Source organism: Mus caroli, unplaced genomic scaffold (genome assembly GCF_978045245.1).
Source record: "Mus caroli unplaced genomic scaffold, Mus_caroli_1 scaffold_2, whole genome shotgun sequence".
Lineage (NCBI taxonomy): Eukaryota > Metazoa > Chordata > Mammalia > Rodentia > Muridae > Mus > Mus caroli.
The window spans coordinates 74,879,497-74,894,775 of NW_028227257.1; the positions used below are offsets into that span (position 1 = coordinate 74,879,497).

General features: G+C 39.3%; 1 protein-coding gene across 3 annotated transcripts in view; it reads left to right on the top strand.

Annotated features, from left to right (window-relative positions):
• The window catches only part of Elp4 (elongator acetyltransferase complex subunit 4), a 224,480-nt gene that overhangs the window by 38,917 nt on the left and 170,284 nt on the right, over window positions 1–15,279 (top strand). For all 3 annotated transcript variants that reach the window (XM_021154303.3, XM_029471291.2, XM_029471298.2), the window contains exon 4: window positions 6,424–6,552. In XM_021154303.3, the coding sequence (XP_021009962.2) occupies window positions 6,424–6,552 (129 nt within the window). The remainder of the gene's footprint in view (window positions 1–6,423; window positions 6,553–15,279) is intronic.

The following is a 15,279-nucleotide window of genomic DNA, read 5'->3' on the forward strand; positions in this document are numbered from 1 at the left end:
TCTCTGATAAGTTAAAAGCAGGCTGAAAGTCATGATTTCATTCTTCTTTGCAGTGAAATTAGCTTCTCTGTGTCCTTGAACACATCTGTTGATAGGCAGCTAGGCTGGTTCCATATTTTGGCTATTGAGAAGGGTGCAACAGTACACATGGACACCCAGCTCTCTGAGTTGGTTTAGATTCCTTGGGCTTTTTGCCCTGAAGTGTAATAGCTGGTGTCCTAGTATTACTATTACTGTGAGAAAACACCATGACCAAAGCAAGGCGGGGAGGAAAGGGTTTATTTCATTTACACCTCCTCAACACTATTTATCATCAAAAGAAATCAGGATGGAATCTCAAACACAGCAGGAACCTGGAGGCATGGGCTAAAGCAGAGGTCATGGAGGGGTGCTGCTTACTGGCTTGCTCCCCAGGCTCTCTTTAGCCTGAGTTCTTTTAGGACCCAGGGCTACCCAGTCTAGAGGTTACCCTGGCCACAATGATGGGTTGTGTAAAAGTAACTTGCATTTGCCAAATGGCATTGTGGTCTCAGCAGCTTACTGCTGAATAAGCTCACCCTTTCTAGTTCTTTCTGAACTCTGGCTGGCTGGTTCAACTCAACTATTCTGGCTCAGACTCCTCTCCAAGAATACTGATTCAATCTGGCTTCCCTGTTTCTCCGGAATTGCTCTGCTTGGCCGTTCATTCTAAACTTCTGGCTCTCCCTATTCTCTGACTTCAGCTGCCTCTGCTGCTGCACTGAGGCTTCACTGAGCTGCACTGAGATGCATGAACTCAGGAAAGAACTCAGCTCTGCTGCACTGACTACCAACTGCCTGACTCACTCTTAGTAACTGACTGACTGCTCCAAAGTAGTCTCTCCTTCCTGTCTGTTCTTATGAGAGGACATGGGGTACCCTCTCTCACTGACTCACTCTGTCCAAATCTTTCTCTGATTTGACACCTTGCCTGCCCCTCAACTAGATACCACTTTCAAACATGACTGCTTCCTTCTACAAACTAACTTTACCTTCATTGTTTTGGATTAAAGGTGTGTACTAAGGATGGTGTCTGTGTTCCAGCCAGAGGGATTAAAGGTGTGCCATTTCAACTGGATCACACAGACCTAGGTCTTTGGATGTCATCCCCTCCCAGACAGCCGTGTTGCTGAATTAAAATTCCTGGATTAAAATCACTAAGAAAATGCCCTATGGGCTTGCCAGTAGCACTGCGCCTTTATTATTCTTATTATCATCATCATTATTATTATTAATCATTTTATTTATTTACATTTCAAATGATATCCCCCTTCCCTGTTACCCCTCCACAAACACTCATTCTCTCAACTTAGACTTCTTCCTCTCTGATGACTTCTGCTCATATCTACTTGATATAAAACCAGCCAGCACAGCTGGGATGCTGTAGTTCTAACCTTAGGTTCTGAGGAAAGGCCAGGCTGATTTGCATGGTGACTGCATCCATTTGCATTTCAGTGGGTAATGTAGGACTCCTCCCCTCATCTGTTTGTTGTCCCTGGTTTTCTTAGTGAGAGCTTTTCTCTCTGGGGTGAGATGGAATCTCCAGGAAGTTTCCATTCCTATTTATTGTGGATACTGAACACTTCTTCAAATATCATGGAGAACATTAGACCATTCATAGATTGCATGATTTTAAGTGGTTCGATATTTAATTTTAGAGTTCTTAATAGATTCTCTGTTAATCTTCTCTAAGGTTGTAGTTCTAAAAGATTTTTTTAGTCTGAGGTAGTTTTTTTTCCTCTGATAATGGTTTTTGTTGCTACTCAAGGTTTTTGAGTGGCTGGAGTAAAGGCTAAGCAGTTGAGAGAACTGCTGCTCTTGTGGTTCCCACATTCAATTCCAAGCACCCAGCCCAAATTGAGCAGCTCCTGTAACTGGCCTTGTGATTGCATGTGATTATGTGACTTTTTAAAATTTGTGTAACAAATATCTCACACATGTTTTATATTTGAAACTAAAACAATGTAAATAGTATTTCTGTGATTATAAATATGTATCTTCAGTGCTTTCATATTCAAGTTACAATAACCAGTATTATCTTTGAAATTTTTCTCCTTTTCAACTTTCAAGAAATGGTTCCAGAATAAACTCCTTAGATTTCTGGAGTAACATAATTATTAATACAATATACTATACATACTGACATGATAGGGCTTTCAAACCTACAGGAAGATTTTATTTTTACGAAAGATTTCTCAGGGTTCACAGTGTGATCAAATGTGCTGCAACGCGTTAGTAATACTGTATCTTCAGACAGAGCAAGTGGGCTAAGACATTACAGATTGATACAGTGCTAAGAGATGTTCCTGGTACTGGGCTAACCCGCTACTCATATACTCTTATCTCAGATGCAGTTAATCTGAGGCTGTATCTTTGATTTCTGTAACACTACAAAGGGGAAAAAAAAAAAAAACAGTACCAGTAAACTAGGCTAGAATCTATCTCTTTATTTACAGTTTTTGTTTAATTTGTACTAAAAAATTTCCTAGTCTTATTTTAAATGCATTTGCATGTCAGAAGAGAAAAGATTAACATCCCAGCAAGCTTCTTATCCACAATACTACTGGTTTCCATCCCTCTGACTCAGAGTCACTGATAACCAGGGTTCATTTCTACAATATATTTTCACAATGCTCTCCTTTCTATCACCCCCTGGTGATGTCATACTTTATTTTAGGAAACATACATTTAAATTTAGGTAGACTAATTTGATTTATAAATCTTAGGCACTAGTAACTTGAACATGTAGGGTTGGCAGCCACAGACTCATTTGGGAAGGTTCTCAGGAGGGTAGTATGTTACAGAAAAGAATGGCATAAGGCAGGAGATCTAAATCCAAACCCCGATCATGCCCAAAATAAAAGAATAAATCTTTGGCAGGCACTTAACACTCAGGTCTTTTTTCTTAAAAGGTGCTCCCAAATTTTAATCTAAAGCATAGAACTTTGAACTGTTATTCCAGATACTTTGTTGATTTCCTCAAGAAAAGTATCAGTGGAAACTTTCTTTAAAATGACAAAAAAAAAAAAAAAAAAAAAAAAAAAAAATCCCAGCACTTGGGAGACACAAGCAAGCAGATCTCTAAGTTCAAGACTAGATAGAATCTAGGACAGCCAGGGAGAGGAGGGCTACACAGAGAAAAACACTGTTTCAGAGAAAAGAAAAAAAAAAAAAAAACAATCTGATATTGGTAGTTTTTCCTGAGTACTCTTTTTACAGACTCTCAGCTGAAATGTTGAAGAATTATATTTGCATAACAAGAATCACAAGCTCCAGTTCCACACGTACAAATAATGGTAAGTTTGCGTGTTGTAAAATGCATCCAGGGATGACTGTAACATTCATTCATCCCAATGTCTGCAAGCAACAGGCAAAGAAAAACATGAGGCCTATACTTAAAACAGTATATTCAAGCTGGGTGGTGGTGGCACACGCCTTTAATCCCAGCACTTGGGAGGCAGAGGCAGGTGGATTTCTGAGTTCCAGGCCAGCCTGGTCTACAAAGTGAGTTCCAAGACAGTCAGGGCTACACAGAGAAACCCTGTCTCGAAAAACAACAACAACAAAAAAACCCCAATACATTGAAAGAACACATATACATATTGTAATTCTATTTCTAAACTCCGTTATTTCATATATATATATATATATATATATATATATATATATATATATATATGGAATTTTGTGCTAATTAATTATGTGAAGTAGCTTTCTCAGCATTGACAATTATATAATCAAACTGTTGATCAACTCTGATAGTGAAACTGTCTTTGTCCTGCAGAATCAGGTATTTGGTTGATATTTAACTCATTATGTCACAAGCACATCCAGCATGCAGATCTGCTTTCCTGTTTAATAACTAGTAAAATATATATACCAAAGGCTTGTTTGGAATTAAGTTTATCTTAATTATCAGTAAGTCTTTAATCTTCTCAACCTATTTCTTATCCCTGTAAACCCAGTGTCATTTCTTTAATGGATTGGTTAGTAGGGAAACTTTAAGCAGCAGTATAGTTTAATGCTTAAGAAATGTGTGCCATACCTGTCATGAGGTTGTAGTAATCAGTATTTTGAGCACTCGTGAACCATAATAAATCTGTAGTGCTGACATGGGGGAGAAAGAAAAGCCAGAAAAGGAATTTAACCATAGAGCAATACTTCCCAAAATCCCATCTTGTTTGTTTTGTGACCTTGTACAACTTTCTTAGCCTTTGTGCTCTAATCTTCATATGTAAAATGAGGTGAATTATCATTGCTTGGGTCTTAGGATTGAAAATGTTAATGATTTAGAGTGCTCTCAACCATACTGGCACTTTCAAACATGCTAATGATTGAGCTTTGTTTGCTTGCTTTGGTTTGCTTTTGTTGTTGTTATTTTATCCTGTTCGTCATTTAGTTTTTTAATATTTGAAGAGATTGGCTCAGGTTGATCTTTTAGCTCTGGTAACTATGTGTGTGTGTGTGTGTGTGATTTATGTTAACCTCTATAAATGCTGTTTTTTCTCAGTTTTTCGCTGAATTATTATGCTTTTATTTTTACAGAGTGTTATATAACATTTTGCAACTTTTGAAGTTTTTCATTTTCCCCTGGTATTATTTCCATTTCTTTCTCATTTATCTTAGTATTTGAATTCTATGTCAGATGTTGTCTTAGTCAGGGTTTCTATTCCTGCACAAACATCATGACCAAGAAGCAAGTTGGGGAGGAAAGGGTTTATTCAGCTTACACTTCCATATTGCTGTTCATCACCAAAGGAAGTCAGGACTGGAACTCAAGCAGGTCAGGGAGCAGGAGCTGATGCAGAGGCCATGGAGGGATGTTCTTTACTGGCTTGCTTCTCCTGGCTTGCTCAGCCTGCTCTCTTATAGAACCCAAGACTACCAGCCCAGAGATGGCACCACCCACAAGGGGCCTTTCCCCCTTGATCACTAATTGAGAAAATGCCATACAGTTGGATCTCATGGAGGCATTTCCTCAACTGAAGCTCCTTTCTCTGTGATAACTCCAGCTGTGTCTAGTTGACACAAAACTAGCCAGTACAGATGTTTTGCTCAAGTATTTAATGATTTATCTCTATTCACATTCAGTGTTAAAGTATTAAAAACTAACTGGAGATATCTGAGCACATACCCTGTGAGCTAATCTGTTTAAGGCTTATCATAAGCTCACATAGTGATATCTCTTAGGTGTCTTCCAGTCTCCAGACCTCTTGCCTTTTCTATGTAAGAATGACTTCTGTTATCCTAGCAGGTGTCTGTACATGTTGGAGTGGACGTCGGATCACCCCTCCTCTTCAATATTTCATCTCATCTCTTTGGTTTACTTCTACTTCAGAGTTTGAATGTCCTCCATTGCTCCTGCGCAGTAGGGAGGAGGAGCATCCTGGCAGAGGAACACTTAGGAGGAGCTGGGGTCTTGAGAGTTCCTTTTAAAGACTTTCTGCAATCGTGTTATCACATACTCAGTGCTCCTAGCTTGTGGATATTACTAGTTTCTTAAGTCAGTTAGCCAAACACTAAGATTAGTGAAAAGCCAAGGGCTAGACTCTGGACTGTTATATTATTTTTGTTCACCAATTTCATAGAGATAGTTACTTAAGACATGGATGCATGGTATGAAAAACCATGCTCGTTGTGGCACAAGCAACAGAAAGGTCCACAACACAGGAGTAACATGTAAAAGTTAGGTCCCGGTTCTTCTTCCCAGGCCATGCTCCCAGAAATGAGACTTAAGACTCAAAATATATTTACAAATGCTTTGGCCACAAAGCTAGACTCTTCTCTGACTAGATCATATCCAAAGATTTTATTTTATCCTACATTCTGCCACATGGCTGGTTACCTGTGCTTAGGCAGGTAATTTTTGTGATTATAGAAATTCAGATATTTTTGTATCCTTATTCATTGCAAAACCATTAAACTTTATATCTGACAGTATACCCCTTTTCTGTTTTAGAATTATCTATATTAAATCCCAGGGTTATAGCTCAGTTGGTAGAATGCTTTCGAGCATGCACAAAACCTTAGGTTCAATCCTCAGCCCCACATCAACTGGACATGATGATGCACATCACTCATCCTAGAACCTAGGGGATTAAAGCAGGAGGATGATAAATTTGTTGTCATCCTTGGTTACATAGCAAGTTCAAGTATGCTCTGGACTACATAGGACACCTGTCAGAAAGGAAAGAGGGGAGGGAGGGAGGGAGGGAAAAAGAGAGAGAGAGGGAAAGAGAGAGAGACGAAACGAAATGTCTAAATTATTCTCTTTGTGCGTAAGTTAATTTTACAAGACACCCATGTCTAAATGCATTGGAAAATTCTAACATTGCTGTCATTATGGTTCAAGAAATTGTGATATATAAAATTGATGTTGTATTATGTGTCATTCTGTTTTCTTAGGAACTCCCTGCACCACTACTTGATGATAATAGTAAAAAGGAGCTTGAAGATGTACACAGTGCTAAAACCCCAGAGCCTGATGTCAACATGAAGATAGCCTGGCGGTACCAGTTACAACCCAAGATGGAGGCAAGTCAGCATGCAAACTAGTCATACTAAACTAAAATTCACAAATGCATTTCTTTTCATTTTATAGAATCTCTGCTTTGCCTTACTAGGTTTTAGGTCTTTTGGCTTTAGCCCAGTTTTTCTTTTTGAAATGGGAATATTACTCTGTACTATTATATATAAGTATGTGACTTGGGTTTATTTTTTTCTCTGTGTGTGTGTGTGTGTGTGTGTGTGTGTGTGTTCATAGAGGACATAGTGTCTTCCAGCTCTCTCCACCTTACTTCTTGAGATAATATCTTTTACCAAATGGGAAGTTTATTGATTCAGCAAGCACAGATTAATTTAGACATTCTCTCCTTTGTGTCTCTCCTTCCTTCCATTTTTTTTTGGGGGGGGAGGGGGGGTTTCGAGACAGGGTATCTCTGTGTAGCCCTGGCTGTCCTGGAACTCACTTTGTAGACCAGGCTGGCCTGGAACTCAGAAATCCGCCTGCCTCTGCCTCCCGAGTGCTGGGATTAAAGGCGTGCGCCACCACGCCCGGCCCATTTTTTTTTTTTTTTTGATACGTGTCCTTTGAAGTCCACGGCATACTTGACCTTGCTATGTCACCAAGGATGACTATGTAGCCAGCCCTTGGAATAATTCTGCAAAGATTGCCTTAAAGTTTTAGAAGAGACTTTGGAGCATTAGAATTCTGAGTAATATTAGAACTTTAATATTTTGGACTCTTAGAAATGAACTAAACGTATTTTGCATTATGAGACTGAACATGAGACCGTAGAGCTAGAGGTGAAATAGTATGAAATGATGTGCTTGCATGTTGTGCTTATAAGAGATGGTGTCTTAGTCGGAGTTACTATTGCTGTGATGAAACACCATGACCAAAGCAACTTGAGGAGGAAAGGGCTTATTTCACTCATAGTTCTATATAACAGCAGTGAAGGGCAGTAACTCAAGCAGGGCAGGACCTTAGAGGCAGGAACTGATGCAGAGGCCATGGAGAGTGCTGCTTACTGGCTTGCTCCCCATGGCTTCCCCTGCCTGCTTTCTTATAGAACTCAGGACCAACAGCTCAGAAGTGGCACCACCATCAATGGGCTGAGCTCTCCCGTGTCAATCACTAATTAAGAAAATGCTCTACAGTTGGGTCTTATGGAGGCATTTTCTCAATTGAGCATCCTCCTTTCTGATGACTCTAGCTTGTATCACATTGATATAAAACTAACCAGTAGCCAGTACAGATAGATTTATAATGGTTATTTTCAGTGTCAATGTGACTGGATTAAAAAATCACCTAGATTGAGCTTCCAAAGGGATTTCACTGAGGAGAGAAAAACTATCTAAATATGGCTGTGTCATTCCATGGGCGGGGTCTTGGTTTATAAAAGAGAGAAAGCATATATATAGAACATGGACATTCATTTTGCTCCTTTCTAATGGTGGAAGCAAATGTGACTAGCTGCACAACTCTGCTGCCATCCCTTCCTACCATGGCTAGCTGTTTGAAGAAACTTCGAGCCACACCAAACCTTTCTTCTCTTATTTCATTTCTCGTAAGACAGCTGGTCACAGAAATGAGAAAATTAATACAGTACTTCATACTTCATATGTTCACAGTATTTTATAATTAACTGATAAGATACCTCCTCCATCAAATGAGACCTCTTTGTGAAGATAGAGAACTTCTTTTGTTTTCTTGTATATGTCTATCAATCATATTAATGGTTACATAGTAAATAATAATCAATGTAGTTATTAATAGTTAGTAATAAGTGTATTTATTTATTCAGTCAGAAAACATCAAGTAATCACCCATCAGCTGTGTACCAAAGCATGCATAGTTAGTAAGGCAAGTTGTTCTTTTACACATACATTTTATTTGAATAACCTGATTTAAAATTTTGATTTAGACAACTCTGAACAAATGACAAATTAAAGAGTATATAATACTCAATAAAAGAGTATATATTATACTCATATAAAATAAGGACTAATTTTCCTTTTATATGTTGACTTTATAAAATTAACAAGAAACTCAATTAGTATAAGTCATAAAAATATGAAAAGAAAATTTTTGTTACTCTTAAACATGAAAAACAGAAGTCTGGTTTAGTTACAATAATAGAAAACTCTGATACTGTCCGGCCGGCCACTGTTCAGAGATAGGCAGCATGGCGTTCTAAAATGTTTGTCAACACACTTTATTAACAGTAGAGGGAAAGTAGTCCTCTCATCCTTTGCTGATAAAAGTGAAAGTGGTAGGAAGGTGCAAGCTGGGTCATCAGGTTAAGGCACTTGCTGTACTGGCCTGACAGCCTGTGCTTGCATAGCCAGAACCCCCCACGGAAAGGGGAGAGGAGAGACCCCACTTCCCAGTCTTTACCCCTAGGCCCACGCACGAGTTTTGGCATATGTGTACCTAAACTTAACACACACATCAGACCCACAGATACCGACTTTTACAAAGAAAATTTAAATATAGCTTCTGTAATATCCTTCAAAATTCACTTCATGGATATATTTGTCAACTACAGAATATGTGAATAGTGAAAGATTGAAAGTAACCTAAATGTCCATTAGTAAACAACAAATAATATATATCATAGTGTATCTGAAATGTAAAATTATTTATATTAAAAACTAATGCCAGGCCAGCTACCCACAACACCTGCCACAGGATCTTAAGACTTCTGGTGAGTGGAACACAGCTTCTGCTCCAATCCAATTGCGCGCGGGACCTGAGACTGCATTAGTTAGGGAAGCAGAAAACCGGCCTGAGTAGGGCCACAAGCCTCTTCGGGTCTGACCAGCACCGGAGTAGCTAGAGCGCAGGGTCGACTGACACCCTCCAGCTACCCACGACACCCGCCTCAGGATCTTGAGACTTCAGGTGAGTGGAACACAGCTTCTGCTCCAGTCCAATCGCACAGGACCTGAGACTGCTTTGGTTGGGGAGGCAGAAATCCGGCCTGAATAGGGCCACAAGCCTCTTCCAGTCTGAACAGCACCTGGGTAGCTAGAGCGCAGGGTCTGCTGACACCCGCCAGCTACCCACGACACCCGCCACAGGATTTTGAGACTTCTGGTGAGTGGAACACAGAGTCTGCTCCAATCTTTAAACAGTGACAACAATAACAACTAATCCCAGAGATTACCAGATGGTGAAAGGTAAACGTAAGAATCTTACTAACAGAAACCAAGACCACTCACCATCATCAGAACCCAGCACTCCAACTTCGCCCAGTCCAGGGCACCCCAACACACCGGAAAAGCTAGATCCGGTTCTAAAAGCATATCTCACGATGATGGTAGAGGACATCAAGAAGGACTTTAATAACACACTTAAAGAAATACAAAAGAACACTGGTAAACAGGTAGAAGACATTAAAGAGGAAGCACAAAAATCCCTTAAAGAATTGCAGGAGAACACTGCTAAACAGGTAGAAGACATTAAAGAGGAAGCACAAAAATCCATTAAAGAATGCAGGAAAACCAGACAAACAGGTGATGGAATTGAATAAAACCATCCAAGACCTAAAAAGGGAAGTAGAAACAATGAAGAAAACCCAAATTGAGGCAACACTGGGGATAGAAACACTAGGAAAGAAATCTGGAACCATAGATGTGAACATCAGCAACAGAATACAAGAGATGGAAGAGAGAATCTCAGGTGCAGAAGACTCCATAGAGAACATCAGCACGACAATCAAAGAAAATACAAAATCCGAAAAGATCCTAACTCAAAATATCCAGGAAATCCAGGACACAATGAGAAGACCAAACCTACTGATAATAGGAGTAGATGAGAATGAAGATTTTCAACTCAAAGGACCAGCAAATATATTCAACAAAATTATAGAAGAAAACTTCCCAAACCTAAAGAAAGAGATGCCCATGAACATACAAGAAGCTTACAGAACTCCAAATAGACTGGACCAGAAAAGAAATTCCTTCCGACACATAATAATCAAAACAAAAAATGCACTAAATAAAGATAGAATACTAAAAGCAGTAAGGGAAAAAGGTCAAGTAACATATAAAGGCAAGCCTATCAGAATTACAACGGATTTTTCACCAGAGACTATGAAAGCCAGAAGGGCCTGGACAGATGTTATACAGAAACTAAGAGAACACAATTTCCAGCCCAGGCTACTATACCCAGCCAAACTCTCAATTACCATAGATGGAGAAACCAAAGTATTCCACGACAAAACCAAATTCACACATTATCTTTCCACGAATCCAGCACTTCAAAAGATAATAACAGAAAAAAACCAATACAAGGACGGAAACCACGTGCTAGAAAAAGCAAGAAGGTAATCCCTCAACAAACCTAAAAGAAGACAGCCACAAAAACAGAACACCAACTCTAACAACAAAAATAAAAGGAAGCAACAATTACTTCTCCCTAATATCTCTTAATATCAATGGACTCAACTCCCCAATAAAAAGACATAGACTAACAGGCTGGCTACAGAAACAAGACCCAACATTTTGCTGCTTACAGGAAACTCATCTCAGAGAAAAAGATAGACACTACCTCAGAATGAAAGGCTGGAAAACAATTTTCCAAGCAAATGGTAGGAAGAAACAAGCTGGAGTAGCCATTATAATATCTGAGAAGATTGACTTCCAACCCAAAGTCATCAAAAAAGACAAGGAAGGGCACTTCATTCTCATCAAACGTAAAATCCTCCAAGAGGAACTATCAATTCTGAATATCTATGCGCCAAATACAAGGGCAGCCTCATTCATTAAAGATACTTTAGTAAATCTCAAAGCACACATTGCACCTCACACAATAATAGTGGGAGACTTCAACACACCACTTTCACCAATGGACAGATCATGGAAACAGAAACTAAACAGGGACACAGTGAAACTAACAGAGGTTATGAAACAAATGGATCTGACAGATATCTACAGAACATTTTATCCTAAAACGAAAGGATATACCTTCTTCTCAGCACCTCACAGTACCTTCTCCAAAATTGACCACATAATTGGTCACAAAACAAGCCTCAATATATACAAAAATATTGATATTGTCCCATGCACCCTATCAGATCACCATGGACTAAGACTGATATTCAATAACAAAATAAATAATTGAAAGCCAACACACACGTGGAAACTAAACAACATTCTTCTCAATGATACCTTGGTCAAGGAAGGAATAAAGAAAGAAATTAAGGACTTTCTGGAGTTTAATGAAAATTAAGCCACAACATACCCAAACTTATGGGACACACTGAAAGTATTTCTAAGAGGAAAACTCATAGCTCTGAGTGCCTCCAAAAAGAAACTAGAGAGAGCACACATTAGCAGCTTGACAACACACCTAAAATCTCTAGAACTAAAGGAAGCAAATTCACCCAAGAGGAGTAGATGGCAAGAAATAATCAAACTCAGGGGTGAAATCAACCAAGTGGAAACAAGAAGAACAATTCAAAGAATCAACCAATCGAGGAGCTGGTTCTTTGAGAAAATCAACAAGATAGATAAACCCTTAGCCAGACTCACTAGAGGGCATAGGGAAAGTACTCTAATTAACAAAATCAGAAGTGAAAAGGGAGACTTAACAACAGACCCTGAAGAAATCCAAAACACCATCAGATCATTCTACAAAAGGCTATACTCAACAAAACTGGAGATCCTGGATGAAATGGACAAGTTTCTAGACAGATACCAGGTACCAAAGTTAAATCAAGATCAGGTTAATGATCTAAACATTCCCATATCCCCTAAAGAAATAGAAGCAGTCATTAATATTCTCCCAACCAAGAAAAGCCCAGGACCAGATGGGTTTAGTGCAGAGTTCTATCAAACCTTCAAAGAAGAACTAATCCTAGTTCTTCACAAACTATTCCACAAAATAGAATCAGAAGGTACTCTACCCAACTCATTCTATGAAGCCACAATTACTCTGATACCTAAACCACATAAAGACCCAACAAAAATAGAGAACTTCAGACCAATTTCCCTTATGAATATTGATGCAAAAGTCCTCAATAAAGTTCTCGCTAACCGAATTCAAGAACACATCAAAACAATCATCCATCCTGACCAATTAGGATTCATCCCAGGGATGCAAGGATGGTTCAATATACGGAAATCCATCAATGTAATCCAGTATATAAACAAACTCAAAGACAAAAACCACATGATCATCTCGTTAGATGCTGAAAAAGCATTTGACAAAATCCAACACCCATTCATGATAAAAGTCTTGGAAAGATCAGGAATTCAAGGCCCATACCTAACCATGATAAAAGCAATATACAGCAAACCAGTAGCCAACATCAAAGTAAATGGTGAGAAGCTGGAAGCAATCCCTCTAAAATCAGGGACTAGACAAGGCTGCCCACTCTCTCCCTACCTATTCAACATTGTACTTGAAGTCCTAGCCAGAGCAATTAGACAACAAAAGGAGATCAAGGGGATACAAATCGGAAAAGAAGAAGTCAAAATATCGCTTTTTGCAGATGATATGATAGTATACATAAGTGACCCTAAAAATTCCACCAGAGAACTCCTAAGCCTGATAAACAGCTTCGGTGAAGTAGCTGGATATAAAATTAACTCAAGCAAGTCAATGGCCTTTCTGTACACAAAGGATAAACAGGCAGAGAAGGAAATTAGGAAACAACACCCTTCTCAATAGTCACAAATAATATAAAATATCTTGGCGTGACTCTAACTAAGGAAGTGAAAGATCTGTATGACAAGAACTTCAAGTCCCTGAAGAAAGAAATTAAAGAAGATCTCAGAAGATAGAAAAACCTTTCATGCTCATGGATTGGCAGGATCAACATTGTAAAAATGGCTATCTTGCCAAAAGCAATCTACAGATTCAATGCAATCCCCATCAAAATTCCAACTCAATTCTTCAACGAATTGGAAAGGGCAATCTGCAAATTCATCTGGAACAACAAAAAACCTAGGATAGCAAAAACTCTTCTCAAGGATAAAAGAATGTCTGGAGGAATCACCATGCCTGACCTAAAGCTGTACTACAGAGCAATTGTGATAAAAACTGCATGTTACTGGTATAACGACAGACAAGTAGACCAGTGGAACAGAATTGAAGACCCTGAGATCTACCCACATACCTATGGTCACTTGATCTTTGACAATGGAGCAAAAACCATCCAGTGGAAAAAAGACAGCATTTTCAACAAATGGTGCTGGCACAACTGGCGGTTATCATGTAGAAGAATGGGAATTGATCCATTCCTATCTCCTTGTACCAAGGTCAAATCTAAGTGGATTAAGGAACTCCACATAAAACCAGAGACACTGAAACTTATAGAGGAGAAAGTAGGGAAAAGCCTCGAAGATATGGGTACAGGGGAAAAATTCCTGAATAGAACAGCAAAGGCTTGTGCTGTAAGATCGAGAATCGATAAATGGGACCTCATAAAGTTGCAAAGCTTCTGCAAGGCAAAAGACACTGTCAATAAGACAAAAAGACCACCAACAGATTGGGAAAGGATCTTTACCTATCCTAAATCAGATAGGGGACTAATATCCAATATATATAAGGAACTCAAGAAGGTGGACTCCAAAAAATCAAATAACCCCGTTAAAAAATGGGGCTCAGAACTGAACAAAGAATTCTCACCTGAGGAATACCGAATGGCAGAGAAACACCTGAAAAAATGTTCAACATCCTTAATCATCAGGGAAATGCAAATCAAAACAACCCTGAGATTCCACCTCACACCAGTCAGAATGGCTAAGATCAAAAGTTCAGGTGACAGCAGATGCTGGCGAGGATGTAGAGAAAGAGAAACACTCTTTCATTGTTGGTGGGATTGCAAGCTGGTACAACCACTCTGGAAATCAGTTTGGCGGTTCCTCAGAAAATTGGACATATTACTACCAGAGGATCCAGCAAAACCTCTCCTGGGCATATATCCAGAAGATGTTCCAACCGGTAAGAAGGACACATGCTCCACTATGTTCATAGCAGCCTTATTTATAATAGCCAGAAGATGGAAATAACCCAGATGCCCCTCAACAGAGGAATGGATACAGAAAATGTGGTACATTTACACAATGGAGTACTACTCAGCTATTAAAAGGAATGAATTTATGAAATTCCTAGGCAAATGGATGGATCTGGAGGGCATCATTCTAAGTGAGGTAACATATTCACAAAGGAACTCACACAATATGTACTCACTGATAAGTGGATATTAGCCCAAAAACTTAGGATACCCAAGATATAAGATACAATTTGTTAAACGCATGAAACTCAAGAAGAACGAAGACCAAAGTGTAGACACTGTGCCCCTTCTTGGAATTGGGAACAAAACACCCATGGAAAGAGTTACAGAGATAATGTTTGGAGCTGTGAAGAAAGGATGGACCATCTAAAGACTGCCATATCCAGGGATCCATCCCATAATCAGCTTCCAAATGCTGACACCATTGCATACACTAGCAAGATTTTGCTGAAAGGACCCAGATATAGCTGTCTCTTGTGAGACAATGCCTGGGCCTAGCAAACACTGAAGTGGATGCTCACAGTCAGCTATTGGATGGATCACAGGGCCCCCAATGGAGGAGCTAGAGAAAGTACCCAAGGAGCTAAAGGGAACTGCAACCCCATAGGTGGATCATTATTATGAACTAACCAGTACCCCAGAGCTCTTGTCTCTAGCTGCATTTGTATCAAAAGATGGCCTAGTAGGCCATCACTGGAAAGAGAGGCCCATTGTACTTGCCAACTTTATATGC